At 49.3% G+C, this 17,413-nt stretch overlaps 1 protein-coding gene across 2 annotated transcripts in view; it reads right to left on the bottom strand.

Moving 5' to 3' along the window:
• The window catches only part of chst8 (carbohydrate (N-acetylgalactosamine 4-0) sulfotransferase 8), a 76,248-nt gene extending 61,431 nt beyond the window's left edge, over positions 1 to 14,817 (bottom strand). For both annotated transcript variants that reach the window (XM_078400679.1, XM_078400678.1), the window contains exons 1-2: positions 14,473 to 14,817; positions 2,048 to 2,082 (exon numbers count right to left, since the gene is read on the bottom strand). In XM_078400679.1, coding sequence (XP_078256805.1) covers positions 2,048 to 2,082; positions 14,473 to 14,590 — 153 coding nt within the window. In that variant the 5' untranslated portion in view covers positions 14,591 to 14,817. The remainder of the gene's footprint in view (positions 1 to 2,047; positions 2,083 to 14,472) is intronic.
• Between the last annotated feature and the right edge of the window lie 2,596 nt (positions 14,818 to 17,413).

The following is a 17,413-nucleotide window of genomic DNA, read 5'->3' as shown; positions in this document are numbered from 1 at the left end:
GCCCTGATATAAATCCAGATGCCCCTGGCTAGCAATTTTTGCGAAAAAGGGAGCCGAGTGCTTAAGCCTCCCCCTGCCAGTACACAACCTCTGCATCATCAAGACTCTCGCAGTGCCTCCTCGTGGCAACACATGGTAACTGGGGCCACCTTCAGTCCCAGGCTAAACTGCGCGGGGATCTCGGAGGCACTCTGGCCCACAGAGATGCGACATGCAGGCCCACACGTCCTGCGTCCATCAACCAGGTCACAACTATGGGTTAAATAGCACCCCTCTGCCTTGTGGGTCAGGCTCAGGAGAGTCAAAGGCACTGGAGTCCTTAAAGACGGCCGGCTGATCTCTTGTGCGTCCGCCTTCCGGCAACTCCTGCAACCGAGTAGGCCCCAGACATAGCAGACATAGCAGCCATGCTGTTCCTCTGGAATCAGCCTATCAGGTCGAGAGGGGAATGCAGATGCTGGGCAAGTTTGTATTCCCATGTACCTGCCCCGGCTCAGCGGCCAAATCAAATGGAGCGGACGCTTCATCCTTGCTGGGCACAGTGAGATGTAACCACAGATGAAACATCCCCCTCTCCAAGCAGGACAACGCCAAGCCGCACCATCATCTCTCGCAGATGGACGGATGCCAGTACAGGGGGAGAGAGAAAACTGAGGGAGGGGCGTTAGACTGCAGGAATGGACATTGTCCATGAGTGTTCCATCACATCACCATCTGCTGCCACACACTCAAACAGCTTTTCCACCACAGACATTCTGACAGGAAATTTAAAATATATTGCAGGTCACGTATACAGGTGTTTGAGACTCTGCTGGGTGTCACTACAGCTGCTCTCAACCCCACCCCATCTCCTTCACCTACTCCTACGACCCCACAACTTCCCAGAATTGCACACTCTGGGTTATGCATGGTTTGTCAGTCCGCTGTTCTAAGTCTCTTGTCCCTTTGTCAATCCCTTGCCATCAGTTGTCCGGGGCCTCTGCTCCAGAATCCCCTCCTCAATCTCCCCTCTGACACGCTCCTCACACCTCCCCCCTCAGCCAAGCTGTCTGGTCGCACTCTGGCATCTCCTGTGGCTCAGGGTCTGAACCAATGTTTTGTCGGGTTGTTGGGGGTTGATTCGGGGAGTTTCTGGAGGGTGGGAAGCTGCAGTGGCCTGCGGCATGTGCTGGGATAATGATGCTCTGGGGAGTGTGTGAACTCAGCTCCTGGTATAATGGAGCACAGAGGCAGGAATCAGCCACAACTGACCACAGGCTGCTCAGTGTTGGTTCCATCCTAGCCTCTCCACATTCATGCCCTGCTTCTGGAAACAGCAATAATCCTAACTTGACCCTGGTTTCTGCTCACTGCTGGCTATTTCTGGGTATCGAACACCACGCATCATTACATCAGACTCAACGAGCAGGACAATCGTTGCCTTCTGTCCCATTACCTGCATCTCATAGTACAGTGTGGAAACAGGCCCTTCAGCCAACCTTGTCTGTGCCGACCAAGTTGGCATTCTGGGCTAGTCTTATTTAGCTGCATTTAGTCCACAGCCCTCTAAGTCCTTCCTATCCATGTGTCTGCCCAAGTGTCTTTTAAAAGTCTTAATTGTATCCAATTCGAGAGCTTCTTCTGGCAGCATATTCCAGATATGGATTCCCCCCTGAGTGATAACCTGTCCCTTTGAGGTCCCGCGTAAATCTCTCCCCTCTCACCTTAAACCTATACCCTCTACTTTTAGAATAGTCTACTCTGAGAAAAAGACTGTGTGTTCACTGTATCCATGGCCCTCGTGGTCTTCTACACCTCAATAACCCTCAGCTATGCTCCAAAGAGAAAAGTCCCAGCCTATTCAGCCTCTTCCTATAATTCAAGCTTGCAAGCCCAGGTAACATCCTGGTGAATCTCTTGTGCACGATTTCCACCCTTGCCTCTCCCATCTCATTGCCCCCGTATTTCCCTCGCTTACTGTCTCCGCTTTCATTACCCCCTCCGTGCTTCAGTCCCCGACCCTCTGCCAGTGATAGTACGTCAACGTTAGCCTTGCTCCACCACTCACCTGCGGCTCTCCTGGATTCCCCGGGGGGCCGGTTTCTGGAATGAAAAGGAATGTTTTATTAGCAACACAAAGTGACACTAACCTTGCAGCATTGAACGTAGAGCTGGAAGGTGCAACAGAAGAGAAACAGCAGGAGGCCATTCTGCCCATCTCAAGCTTGCCCCAAATTTTCTAGAAGGAGCAGGAGAGCATGTTCATGATACAAGCACTCAAGGTGCCCTCATTCACCCAACCCCTTTCCCCCAGAACAGAGTTATGACCAAGAAGGGTCCCAACTCGAAACGTCCCCTATACATGTCTTCAAAAAGTGCTGCCTGACCCGCTGGGTTACTCCAGCCTTTGTGTTCCACACTTGGACACAACTATTTCCTTCTAGAACTATCTGTGCCTTGCCCCTCATAAGAGGCAGTATGACAAGTTCTTCCACACTTTTTGACACTGCCCTGAAGACTGGATCAAGTATTGATTTTAAGTTTTCTACTTTATCTTCAATATTATTAATTTCCCAATTCAGGAATGACCCTAGATACCTTCTTCCTTTTTAAAAAAAAAACTCCTTGGAATCTCCTGCTGTTTGTTTGGAAGTTACCTGCCAGTTTTCTCATATCATTAATTTTCTTCCTACTTGTTAGCTTTTTAATCTGACTGCTAGCTTCTGGAGAGCTCCCCACCCTCTGGTCTACCACTAGCCCTGACCAGTTTGTGTACTCTAGATGTGTTAAAATTTAAATAATTTTGGTGATTGCCACCTCATGCGAGTCCCAGAGAATCTACAAAATCAACATTCGTGCAGCAAAGTGAGAGCATCAGAAAATGTTAACCATTTTATGATATATTATCAAAATGAATGAACTAAAGGTGATAGAGTTTATGACAGGGAGCAGGATGAAAGGTGGTGTTGCAGGATTTCATGCAAGAGCCATGTGGTCTGGTGCACAGCCCCACAGACCACCATGCTCCCTCCTCCTGTCTCAAGCACCACTCTCGCTCCAGTCATTCCATCTTCTCCCGTCGGGCAGAAGATACAAAAGCTCAAAAGCATGCACCACGAGATGCAGGAACAGCTTCTTCCCCACTGTTATCAGATGACTGAACAACCATCGCATAAGCTAGGGTGTAGTCCTGATCTTCCAACCTACCTTATTGCAAACATTGCCCTTTTTCGTTGTAACATTATTTTCTGCACCCTGGTATTTTTCTCTTTGCATTACCTGCGCATGGCTTGATTGTATTCATGTACAGTATGATTTTGCTGGATAGCGTAGAAAGTTTTTCATTGTAACTGGATATAGGTAGCAATACTCTCTCCATCCCTTCTCTACTCATCCCATCTCCCTCCATTCCACTCGCCCTCCCGCTTCACTCTTCTTCTAGATTCTCGCCCAACCTCACACTCCCGCCACTCCTGTTATACCATCAACATGCTCTCCCCCTCTCCCCTTTTCTCTCTTGCCCTCTACAACATTATACCAGGGTGAGGTCAGAAATCATTTCCTCAGACTCTGGGAAATTCTGGAACTCTTCCCCCTCCCTCAGCATGCTGTCCAGGCTGGGCTGAGGCGAGGTTACTCAGTTTGGTAAGATGGGAGAGAGCTTATCGTGAACCCCGAGCTCTCAGTTCCCTGCTGCCACTGGTTCCACCTTGTCTCGTTCTCTGTAGGCACCGGTCTGGCTCCCTCAAGTTCCTGCCACACTTCATGGCTTCACTTAGGCACCACTGCCGCCTTGGGCCAGCTGATTGCTCTGGGACTCCCCTCATGACTGCTTCCGTTGCATACTTCATTAAAAATCAGGCAAATGTGATATCCCTTTCACGAATCCATGCTGTCTCTGTTCTCTGTTCTCTGGAGAGGCTAGATGCGGGAAGATTGTTCCCGATGTTGGGGGATTCCGGAACCAGGGGTCACAGCTTAAGGATAAGGGGGAAGTCTTTTAGGACCGAGATGAGAAAACATTTCTTCACACAGAGAGTGGTGAGTCTGTGGAATTCTCTGCCACAGAAGGTAGTTGAGGCCAGTTCATTGGCTATATTTAAGAGGGAGTTAGATGTGGCCCTTTTTGCTAAAGGGCTCAGGGGGTATGGAGAGAAGGCAGGTACAGGCTACTGAGCTGGATGATCAGCCATGATCATATTGAATGGCGGTGCAGGCTCGAAGGGCCGAATGGCCTACTCCTGCACCTATTTTCTATGTTTCTATCTCTCAGTAGAGAGAAAGGATGCTGCAGATGCTGGAATCTGGAGCAAAACAACAAAATGCTGGAGGAATTCAGTGACTCTTTAAAAAAAAACAAGGTGGGATGGAAGGAATAAGAACAGCAATGATAGACCTGAGAAGGAGAGCAGAGCGAGGTGGGTCGGTGAGATTTAGAAATGTCAGTGAGTCAGCAACACTGACCTCGTGCAACAAAAACAAAATCCATAGTAGATCGTAATTGTTGATCTTGTTTCCTGCAGTTTCTCTCTCTGGCTCACACTATCTCTGTCTGTATATGGCGAGACGGCGGGGGGGTGGGGGGGGGGTGATGGGCGGGTAGGGGGAAGGGAGCTGTGGGACAGAGGATGGTGGGTGATCGGTGCAAATAGGTAAGGCAGGGGAAGGTGAAGAGAGGCTAAAAGGTGATCGTTGCTCAATGCCCGACGTGCTGCATGTTCAGGGTAAAAGTCGTTCCCTGTTACTGACTAGGATCCCTTTTTATTTACGGCATGATCACTGACTGTGACTACTGACAGTCGCTGTTTGATTTCCAGGATAATGACAAGTGTTAATGTCAGAACTACTTAAACTGTTTTCACCTTCTTGTGTTAAAGTTCATCTCCATGACTACATGTAGGTGGCAGCCTGCCCTGTCAGTCTCCGCCAAGACACTGGGTACATTCAGGCCGCCAACTGTTACTGACTCACAGACAGGTTTCTAAACCTAACCGACCCAACTCATTCCGCTCTCCCTTTCTGGATCTGTCATTGATGTTCTTATTCTTTCTCCTTTTTAAAAAAAAAGAGTCAAGTGTTTAATTTTCAAATGTGCCAGTGACAGAACAATTACATTTTTATTTGCAGCAGCTTTACGGGCTCATTCGTGCAATAACACCACAAATAAATATACAATAATCAATAATAAATAAATAATGAGAAACTAAGTAACCAGACCATTATAGTGCGAAACTGATGTACATAGTGTAACCCAAGTCCATTGTAGATCATAGCTGCAGACCCTGGTTCCTGCAATCCCTCTCTCAGCTCACACTAATTCTGCCACTCTATCTCCTCTTTCTTCAGATTGAACCCAGGTGTCTGGCGCTGTGAGACAGCAGCTCCATGGGGCCACTGTGCCACCGTGCTGCCCGAAATTGGTCTTCCAATGTAAACTATGTGCTGTGGACTGACACGCTGCAAGGTGCAGATGAGGGACATACCTGACACTTGGTGCAGCAGAGTCAAGGAGCTAGTTGTCAACTGCAAGAAGCGGGGTGGAGCACACACCCCCTGGTGTGACGTGGCGCTGAAGTGGAGATGGTTCCTCAGTGTAAATATCACCAATATTTTGACCTGGTCCGATCACATTTATGATACGGCTCAGAAAACACTCTGGAGAAAATGCCTCCACTTCCTCAGAAGACTAAGAAAGTTCGGCATCTCTCCAATGCTGTGCATAACTTAAATATAGTTTCCCAGCTTTCATTAATCAATTCCCCTCATAATAAACAATACAATTCTGTTGATGAAAATCAAAGAATGGCAGAGAACATACTGTTGACTTTGCTAACTACTTTGGGTGGGAATATCAAAGACTGGAGGCTATAGCTTTTAAAATGAGAGCGGCAAAGAGTAAAAATGTGTGGAATTATTTTTTTTGCACTGGGGTGGTGAATGCCTGGAACAGGCTGCCAGGGGTGGCGCTGGAGGCAGATACACTAGTGGCGTTTTACGAGGCTTTTAGATAGGAATGAATGTGCCGGGAATGGCTGGGTATGGATCACATGCAGGCACAGGATGAACTTGGCATCATTTACGGCATGGATATTGTGGGCTGAAGGGCCTGCGCTGTACTGTTCGACATAGAATGTCACCTTGCACTACCCAATACAATACAATATATCTTTATTGTCATTGTACAGGGGTACAACGAGATTGGGAATGCGCCTCCCATACGATGCAATAAATTAATTAGCTAATCAGTATAAATTTAGACAACCCAGTGAAACAAAATTAGAAACAGTTTTAAAACAGAATAAAGTTCAAGTAGGTCTGTGCAGGTTCACTGCGATGTGACCATCCGGCTCAGCAGGACCGGTTCATAGCAGCTATGGCCCTGGGGATGAAGTTGTTCCTGAGTCTGGAGGTGCGGGCGTAGAAGGCCTTGTAGCGTCTGCCCGATGGTAGAATTTCTAACAGACTATTGCAGGGGTGTGAGGAGTCTTTGTGAATGCTGGTGGCTTTTCTGAGGCATCGTGTGTTGTAGATGTCCTCCAAGGCTGGTAGCTGTGTTCCGATAGTCTTCTGAGCTCTATGGATTACCCGCTGAAGAGCTCTCCTCTCTGCCTCCATGCAGCTGAGATACCACACAAGGATGCCATGCGTTAGGATGCTCTCTATGGTGCAGCGGTAGAAGGTCGTCAGCAGCTGTTGGGGCAGACCAGACTTTTTCAGTGTTCTCAGGTAGAACAGTCGTTGCTGCGCCTTCTTGACCAGCGCAGCAGTGTTAGTGGACCATGTGAGATCCTCTGAAATGTGAGTGCCCAGAAACTTGAAGCTGGACACTCTCTCCACACTGTCCCAATGGATAAAGATCGGAGCGTATTCCCCGTTGTGTGATCTACGGAAGTTGATGATCAGCTCCTTGGTCTTGGAGGTGTTTAGGGACAGGTTGTTATCTGAGTACCAGTCCGCCAGGTTCTGCACCTCCGCTCTGTAGTTTGTTTCATCACCGTTGGTGATCAGCCTGATCACCATTGTGTCGTCTGCAAACTTGACAATGGTGTTGGTGTTAAATGCAGGAACACAGTCGTGTGTGACTAGGGAGTAGAGCATGGGGCTCAAAACACAGCCCTGTGGTGTGCCGGTACTCAGGGTGATGGTGGAGGACAGGTCCAGGCCCATTCTCACTGCCTGCGGTCGCTCCATCAAGAAGTCCAGGATCCAGTCGCATAACGATGGGCTGAGGCCTAGCTGGTGGAGTTTGGTGATAAGCTTGGTGGGGATGACCGTGTTGAAGGCAGAGCTATAGTCAATGAATAGCATCCTTGCATACGTGCCCTGTCTCTCCAGGTGAGCCAGGACAGTGTGAAGAGCCAGAGAGATGGCGTCCTCTGTGGATCTGTTTGCCCTGTATGCAAATTGATGCGAGTCCAGTGAGGCAGGGATGCTGGATTTGATGCGTGAGAGGACCAGCCTTTCAAAGCACTTCATGACTATAGGAATTAGGGCAACAGGACGGTAGTCGTTCAGGTTGGTGATTTTTGCTTTTTTCAGCAATGGTAGCTGACTTCAGGCACTTGGGGACCGTAGCCAGAGATAACGACAGATTAAAGATCCTGGTGAGTACGACAGCCAACTGTTCAGCAGAGTCCCTAAGTACCCTTCCTTGAACGCCATCCGGGCCTGCAGCCTTGCGTGGGTTGACCCTTCGCAGAGCGCGTTCTACATCCTATGTGCTCAATGTTAAGACCTAGCAGCGGGTGAATTGTATGAGAGGTTTTGCATATAGTGTCACCATGTTTTTGCGAGGAGTCTGTGAATCTATCATTTGGCAGAGTCAGGGCATGATATGGATCTGGCTTCCTCTCCAGAACTGGGAGCTCGCGTTGCTGTGGGTTGATCCAGATTTCATAAGAGTTGCTGTTCATGAATATATAATGTTTTTGATTCATTTCACAGTTTATTCTACATTCCCGACATTGAATATCCATCCCTCATATTTGAGGATAAGTTAGAGACGCCATCTCTCGTGGTCGGCTCGGCACACTGGCCGTGATGGTTCACACTCCAAATGTAGGTCAGCCATGCTGTCAGTCGTCCTGGTGTGTTACTGAGGCGCAGTGATCGCTCACAGGGTTTTCCCCAATGCAGAGGATTCTAAAACTAGAGGGCAAAGGCTTAAGGTGAGAGGGGGGAGATTTTAGAGGGACATTAGAGGCACCCTTTTCACTCAGAGGGTAGTCTGCATCTGGAACGAGCTGTCCGTGGAAGCTAGAGAGGCGCGTACAATACTGACTTAAAAATATATATATATATATTTGGACAAATGTATGGATAGAAAGGGATTAGAGGGATCTGGAACTAGTTCAATGCCGATTTGATCAGCCTGGACGAAGTTGGCCAAAGGGTCTGTTTCTCTGCTGTACAGTTCTATGATTCTGATCAGTATCTACAAGGTCAAACTCCACCGTCCCCACCGTCCCCTCAATGGCCATCTCAGGAAGGGAGTGGAAGTAGAGCCGGCCTCCATCCACGGGGACCGTCTCGGGAGATGAAGGCAGTGGCCTTGATATGAGCGTTGCCAAGGTAACCCTCCAAACAGCGCACAATAGCTTCTGTGGGACTGTCGGTAATTGCCGGAGAGGGAGAGGGATGTGGCTGAAGGATGACAACCAGCAGCAGAGTCTGCACCGAGAGCTTTAGGTCCGAGGTTCCTTTCTAGAATAAACCCGTCTTGCCATTGACCAAAATACTCTCCCGTTACTGCACCGATGTAGTGTTTGTATCTGATTCCACCCCTCCTCTGGCAGTGGGTTCCACACATCAACCACTCTCTGTATAGAAGCTTACCCCTCAGATCCCCTTTCAACTCCTTCCTCTCTCTTGAGAACAAAAGGAACCCTTTTGTTTTATCCCTTCCATGAGAAATGGATTCTGACAAGCTACCCTATCTATGCTTCTTGAAATCTTAATGCCTCTATCGGGTCACCCCTGAGCCTCCTTCACTCCAGGGAAAGCAGGGGCAGCCTTTTCAATCTCTCATATGTAAAGGCCTCTGATCCAGGCAACATCCATGGTAATATCCCCTGCACCCTCTCCAGCACCACCTCAACTTTCCTGCAATGTGGCAGAACTGCACACTGTACTCTGTGCGGTCTAATTAGTGTTTTCAGAAGGTTGCAACATAACCTCTCGACTTTTATATTCTACTAGACTCCCCCCTCTCCTCTCCCCTCCCCTCCCCTCCCTCCCCCCCCCTCCCCCCCCCCCCTCCCTAAGAGATAGATTTAAACTTTAAAATGTGAATAACTTAAAAAATATAACACCGATTTTAATGAAACCTCTTCCATTAGCACCAAAGGAACGACGGTGAGTAAGGTGGGCCTAAAATTGCCGCGCTATTGTGTACCGTTTTGGGTGTAGTTCAGGAACAAACAAACAAGACTTTTGGTATATAGATGGTTCGATCCATGAAGGCAATGGGCAATGGTGTGCCTTTTCCACCACATATCGACGGTGTTGTTACTTTCAGGGAATGGTGGACGAACACCAAAGCACTTGGCAAATTCCATTTCGCACGTGTCTCCCAGTAGCCTACTGCCACTGACATGGCCGTCAGCTCTGCCCACCATCCCCTGCCACCCCCCTGCAGAAGACAATGAAACCAGTGATCCGCAAGTGAAAGTAAACTGGAGCACAAGGGGGAAACACAAAGGGAACGTGCAGACTCCACACAGAGAGCGCTGCATCAGCGTGCTGTTTCTGTGAACTGGTGAGAGACAGGAACATGCATGCAGAGGTTTGTAGAATCTGCCAGTGCCTGAATCATTGAGTTGTTTCGCCTTGTTTATGAGATGATGGGTTTGATAAATATATACACAGTTTAGAGTCAATGAGGCAAGCAATAATTAGCTTTGCTCTGAATTGTGCTGTTGTGCTAAACAACCATGGTTATTTGGTCTGATTCCACGGAGTATTTAACTAAATGCAGCTTTTGTTTTCCAGGCAGTTAGGGGCAAGCTTGGCAGCTAATTGCCCCGCACTCACCCTGAAGGGGGATCTCTTCAACCACTGCAAAAACCTTTCTGCTCAAACCTGAAAAACAACCACATCATTCCCTTCCACATGAACCAGGTTTAGGAATGGCTACTTTCCTACTGCTATAAGATTCTTGGATTAAAAAGGACACAAGGTGCTGGGGTAACTCAGTCCATCTGTGAAATGCCGCAGTGACCTGTCCAGGCGAGGGGAGGCAGAGGGTGGCTCGAGCACAGTTCCCCCCTAGCCCACACCATTGGCCAACATCAGCCCTCCCCCCCCCTCGCCAATCCCGACCCAAGGCCCATTGAACCGCTCCTTCACATTGCCGAGCGAGCGGACAACAGGCCATTATGGCCAAGTTAAGACTCGACATTTTTAACAATTCTGAACTTGAAGGGTACAAATTATCGCGAGAAGTGCAGCAACTCTTGTGTATTGTCTCAGTGTAAGCTACTGCTCTTACACTACGTACTTAAGTATGATTGTGCCTATATACAGGAAGATTGAACCACAACATCCAGCGTATATACTACATAGGATCTATATAATTGTACAGTATATAATACACCGCCTAGGGTATACACCGCCCAGGGTATACACCGCCCAGAGTATACACCGTCCAGGGAATACACCGCCCAGAGTATACACCGCCCAGGGTATACACCGCCCAAGGTATACACCGCCCAGGGTATACACCGCCCAGGGTATACACCACCCAGGGTATACACCCAGAGTATACACCGCCCAGGGTATACACCGCCCAGGGTATACACCGCCCAGAGTATACACCGCCCAGGGTATACACCGCCCAGGGTATACACCGCCCAGGGTATACACCGCCCAGGGTATACACCGCCCAGAGTATACACCCAGAGTATACACCACCCAGGGTATACACCCAGAGTATACACCACCCAGGGTATACACCGCCCAGGGTATACACCGCCCAGGGTATACACCGCCCAGGGTATACACCGCCCAGAGTATACACCCAGAGTATACACCACCCAGGGTATACACCCAGAGTATACACCACCCAGGGTATTCACCCAGAGTATACACCGCCCAGAGTATACACCCAGCGTATACACCGCCCAGAGTATACACCGCCCAGGGTTTACACCGCCCAGAGTATACACCGCCCAGGGTTTACACCGCCCAGAGTATACACCGCCCAGAGTATACACCCAGAGTATACACCGCCCAGAGTATACACCCAGAGTATACACCGCCCAGAGTATACACCCAGAGTATACACCGCCCACGGTAATTCCCAGCAAGGCCATGTCCGCCCAGGATTCCTGACGATTTTTCCCACTCTGTATTTTGTCATCCCAGCCGTGAATGTACACCGTGCTGTGAATGTACACTGTGCCGTCAATGTACACCATACCGTAAGTGTATACCGTGCCGTGTGTACGGATCGGACGCGGCCTGCAGCGGCACAGAGCGGCTTGTGCTCCAGTTTCCTTTCATTTGCAAAGGACTTGCGGATCACTGGGTTCATTGTCTTCTGCAGTGGAGCGGCAGGGGATGGTGGGGAGAGCTGATGGCCATGTGAGTGTACACCGTGCCGTGAGTGTACGCCGTGCAATGAGCGTACACCATGGCGTGAGTGTACACCGTGCCGTGAGTGTACACCGTGCCGTGAGTGTACGCCGTGCCGTGAGTGTACACCGTGCCGTGGTGTACACCGTGCCGTGAGTGTACACCGTGCCATGAGTGTACACCGTGCCGTGAGTGTACACCGTGCCGTGAGTGTACACCGTGCCGTGAGTGTACACCGTGCCGTGAGTGTACGCAGTGCCGTGAGTGTACGCCGTGCCGTGAGTGTACGCAGTGCCGTGAGTGTGCACCGTGCCGTGAGTGTACGCCGTGCCGTGAGCGTACACCGTGCCGTGAGTGTACACCGTGCCGTGAGTGGTATGCCTTGCCGTGAGTGTACACCATGCCGTGAGTGTACGCCGTGCCATGAGCGTACACCGTGCCGTGAGTGTACACCGTGCCGTGAGTGGTATGCCTTGCCGTGAGTGTACACCGTGCCGTGAGTGTACGCCGTGCCATGAGCGTACACCGTGCCGCTCTGGGGCAGCCACGCAAGCAGAGTGTTTCTCTTTTACCCTCACTCTCTGAGCACACCAACGGTGAGTTAAACAGCCTGTCCTCCAAATTAACCCTTCAAAACCAACAGTCTGTTTCCCGTCTGCTGCCTCCACAAATATAATTATTTGCTTATGTGCTCACATTGTTCAACAGGGGACTTTGTTTCCAGCCAAAGCACCTGAACTAAATTGTGCCTAATGTTGTGGAAAATTACTTGCATCCTGCTTCCTTTATTTACGCAAGCTGCGTCTGGACGATGGAGAGGACGGTGGAGGAGTCTCCGGCAGCGGCCTACACTGACAACCAGAGCACTGTCAGCTCCCACACTCACCCAGCAGTCTGGTCAGCTCCCCATTGCCAGCACCTGCCCCACAACACGCACACACACTCACACTCTACACACACACTACACACACTCTACACACACACTACACACACTACACACACACACTCTACACACATACACTTTATACACACACTCTACACACACTACACACACACTACACACACACTACACACACACACTCTACACACATACACTCTACACACACACTCTACACACACACTCTACACACACACTACACACACACACTCTACACACACACACTCTACACACACACTACACACACACATTCTACACACACACAACACACGCACTCTACACACACACACACACACTACACACACACACACATTACACACACACTGCACACACACTACACACACACACTCTACCCACACACACTACACATGCTCTCCACACACACACTCTACACATACACACACATTCCACACACTCTCCACACACATATAAATTCCACACATATTTCCTACACACTCTCCACACACACACACACACTATGTACGCACACACCACACACACTTTCCACACACAAAAGTATACACACACTCCACACAATCACATATTCCACACACACAAACATTCACACACACATACAGACAAGTACACACATGCACATTCCACACAACGCAGCGCACAGACACTCCTCCTGCCAATTCCTGGTTAGAGTTGTATGTTCTGCCACTCGTGCTTGCTGTAAACTTGATTACTATTCCACAGCCACATACACCATAGATGTTTGAATCACTGTCAGTTTATCAAAACTCCCCTGGGAATAATGACAGGCAGTGTAGAGGGAGCTTTACGCTCTATCCCATGCTGCTCCTGCCCTGGGAGTGTTTGCCAAAACTGTACTGAAGGAGATTTACTCTGTGTCTATCCCATGGTGTACCTGCCCAAGATGTGCGTGTGTGATTTGTGGAAATTTACTTTGTGTCTAACCCATGCTTTCTGATGGGACAATGGTAGCAGAAATTGGGAGGATTCCAATCGCTCGCCTTGTGATCTCCCTTTTAATATCCCTGGTCTGGAGCTGAAGCAGTGATTTATGGCTGAACTAAATTCATTGTTTAAATATATCTGTGCAAGACCTGCTTTGCAAATTGTGCTACGTGTTTTAAAGGGAACTACAAATATGGGTCAGTTAAGGTTGGCAGCAGGCACAAAGCTGCCTGGGTCACGGCCATTCATTTACCAGCATCTGGTCTCAATGGGCAGCAATTTCACTCCAAGTAGCCACCTCCCACACAGCTGTGACCCAGCGCATGTCACGTACAGTACAACCATTGAGCTGTACAGCATGGAAACACGCCCTTTGGCCAATTTGCCCACCAAGTTTACTATTGGGCTAGACCCATTTGACTGTCTTTGGCTCATATCCCTCTAAACCCTTTCCTATCCATATATCTGTCCAAATGTCTTTAAACGCCACAATTGTATCCGTTTCTGGCAACTCATTCCAGATACGGACTACCCTCTCAGTGAAACAGTTGCCCTTGAGGCCCCTTGTTGATGTCTCCCCTCTCATTTAAGCTCATGCCCTTTAGTTTTAGAACCATCTATCCTGGGAAAAAGACTGTGAGCATTCACTTTATCCATGCTCCTCATGATCTCATGTACACCTCTGTAAGGTCACCCCTGAGCCTCCTACACTCCAGAGAAAAAAGTCCCTGCCTATCCAAACTCTCCCTATAAAAGTATCTCTCCAGGGTCCATTGCCCCTGTGAATAGTTTTAGCTACTTAATGGGATTCCATTTTCTCCCAAACACTTTAGACTTCAGGGAAGCGTTCAGATAGTCACAATCTTTTGGGCAATTCCCTGTTTTCCCAGCTATATGGCCCTTACTTCAAAATAGTTTATCTGCAGCCTTTGGAAACAGTTTCTCTTCTGCTTCCGCCTAGTGTGCTGTGTGCGTGTGACCTGTTATCTGAGCAAGCTGAGTGTAAAGCTACGAGCTCAGTGTTGACTCCCAGAGGAGAACACAGACGTTTACGGACTGACCTGTGGTCTCTTGGTGGGAAACATCAATCAGATCCTGAACATGGAGGAGGAACAGCACTCCTAGCAATCCGAACAGCAGGATGAAGGAGAACAGGTACGAGATCCTCATGGTCATCATAGCTCCACGTGGCAGAAGGTTGGGAACTCACTGCTGCACCGCCACCTCTCACTCCCCCTCCCCTTCTCCCACTCGCCCTCTCCCTACTCTCTGACGCTCCTTTTGGCTTACTATCCTCTCACTCTCCCACTCTGTCTCCACCTTCTCTGACTCTCTCCTGCTCTCTACCTTTCTCTCTCTCGCCCACTGAGATTCCTTCTCTCCACACCCACTCTACCTCTCCTTCCCACTACCCCAATCCCTACCTCTCTCACCCCCTCTGCCACTCTCTCTCCCCCACTCCCTCTCCTGTCTGCTCACCTACTCTGTCTCTCCCTTTCTCTCCCCCACTCCTTCTCTCCCTCTCCCACCTATTCTCCCTCTATTTTCCCCTCCGCTTCTTGTTCTCTCCAACTCCCACTCTTTATCCCTCCCTTTCTCAGTTTCTCACTCTCTCCTATCACCACCCCAATTCTCAGCCTCCCTCTCTTAGACCGACTGGTACAATCCCATGCTCTCTCTGTCTATCACTGTTTTTACTCTAACTTTGCCCCTGCCCTTTCGCTGCCTCTTGTTTCATGTCTCTCACTCTCTCTCTCTTGCAGTTCTGTCTGTCTCTTTGCTCTCCCTGTCGCTCACACTCTCTCCCTCTCTCACACTCTCCCTCGCTCCGTTTCTTCTTTGGCTCTTGGTGTCTCCTGCACAAAATGCAAAAAAAGAAAAAGAAAATTAAATTCTCACACATCAGTGCCGGCTGTGCGTCACTAGATCTGCATATGATGCACTTGCACTTTTCTAAACTGAATCTCATTATTCTAATTTCCTGCTGCTCACAAACTGCAAAAATCTCTCCAATTCCAGTGTCATACCCTTGTTCTCATTGTTCCGGAGGCCGGCTCCTACAAGTTGCTGGGATTTGACTGCAACAGCGCCAAACTGGGCAGCACGGTCACTCATATCTCAGCCCATACACAACACATGGGATGGAGATCGTGTGGGACAACTGGCTGTTCACACTCAACCTTCCACAGTGGTTGCTTGATCACCACCACCCTCAGAGCTCATGATCAAAGTTCACACCAGAGCCTCATGATGTGGCATGATGTACCCCTGCCCTGTATTTCATGATGTTAGATTCAGGGGATTACAAGTCTACTTCACTCTTTCAGGGTGAGTGGGGCCAATGGTCCTTCACCCCAGGGGTCAGAGAGCGAGTGGGTCAATGACCTTCACCCCAGAGGTCAGAGGATTAGAGTCAGGGTTGCAGATGCTGTGAACACCAGTGGCTCCAAGTTGCAGCTGGCTAATAAACAGAGTTGCCACCTTGTTGATTTGTTTTAAAGGACTGTGATTCGTAATGAGCTGAGGTTTAGGCAGTTGCTGGACTGTGTGGAGTCGGTGATTAATGTCAGTCTAACCAGTCATTGATCTCTTATTCAAAGCCACTTAAATCCTGGATTCCAAACCCATTTAAATATTAAGACCATTTATCGGAATTGGAAATTGAGCCGTAGAAAGACTTAATTATCAATCATCGCAGCAAGTGAAGGAATACGCAGTGTTTACACACAGACTCAGGTCAATGTAGGAAAACGCAGTGTTATAGAGTCATACAGCATGGTAGCAAGTCCACCTGATCCTCGATTCCCCTACTCTGATCAAGAGACTGTGCGTCTACCCGATCTATCCCTCTCATGATTTTATACACCTCGATAAGATCACCCCCTCTTCCTCCTGTGCTCCAAGGAATAGAGTCCCAGTCTACTCAACCACTCCCTGTATCTCAGACCCTCCAGTCTTCTCTGCTCCCTTTCCAGCTTAACAACATCTTTACTATAACATGGTGCCCAGAACTGAACACAATACTCTAAATGCGGCCTCATCAACGTCTTATACAACTGCATCTTGACCTCCCAAGTTCTATACTCAATACTCTGACTGATGAAGGCCAATGTGCCAAAAGCCTTTTTGACCACTCTATGTACATGTGACTGGACCTTGGGTTGACACAGTCCCGTGTCATTACAACATGGGGGGGGGCAGGCACACTGGACTGGGACAGATGCCCGGGCTGAGGCCTCATGTGACAGATTCATGCAGGGTGGTGAGCTGTCACCATGGGGTGGGGGTTCAATGGACAGGATCTGTTCCCACCCCAGTGTAGTGAGTCACTGGACAGGTTCAGATCCCACTCAGGAGTGGGCTCATGTAGTGTGGGACTGTCTCCTGTGGGACAAGATCACTGGACCTTGCCTCATTCTTGATCCCCCTCCATCCCCGCTGTGACAGGGTGGGTCTCACGGCCGGAATGCCTCTGTCCGCCAGGGGAGGAACACTCTGACTGAAGGCGACCATATATATGCATTTAGTTCAGTTCAACTTAGTTTAGAGTTACAGCGCGGAAACAGGCCCTTTGGCCCACCGAGTCCGCGCCGACCAGCGATCCCTGCACACTAACGTTATCCTACACACTAGGCACAATTTTAAATTTTATCAAGCCAATTAGCCTGCAAACCTGTACATCTTCGTGATGTGGACAGCAACTCTACCTCTGCGCCACCGTGCAACCCTTTATAATAAACCGACCCACGGTTTGTGTGGATAGAATTTTCAGACCGTTGTGTTACTTGTGATTTCACTTCCAGAGTGCCTCACAACCCCTGTCACTCCAATCTCCTCCTCCTCACCTCTGCCTTCCCTTTCCCCTCTCAGCCCTCCTTCTCTCCCCTTCTTTCCCCCTCTGCCTCTTCTCCCCTCCCTCTGACCTTCACTGCCTCTCCTTCCCTTTCTCTCCCCTTCCCGCTCTCATCCCCTTCTTACCCCTCTCGCTCTCCCCACTCTCCC

The sequence above is a fragment of the Rhinoraja longicauda genome, chromosome 6 (genome assembly GCF_053455715.1).
Source record: "Rhinoraja longicauda isolate Sanriku21f chromosome 6, sRhiLon1.1, whole genome shotgun sequence".
Lineage (NCBI taxonomy): Eukaryota > Metazoa > Chordata > Chondrichthyes > Rajiformes > Arhynchobatidae > Rhinoraja > Rhinoraja longicauda.
The sequence above is the reverse complement of the archived record's forward strand: the minus strand, read 5'-3'. Positions and strand labels throughout refer to the sequence as shown.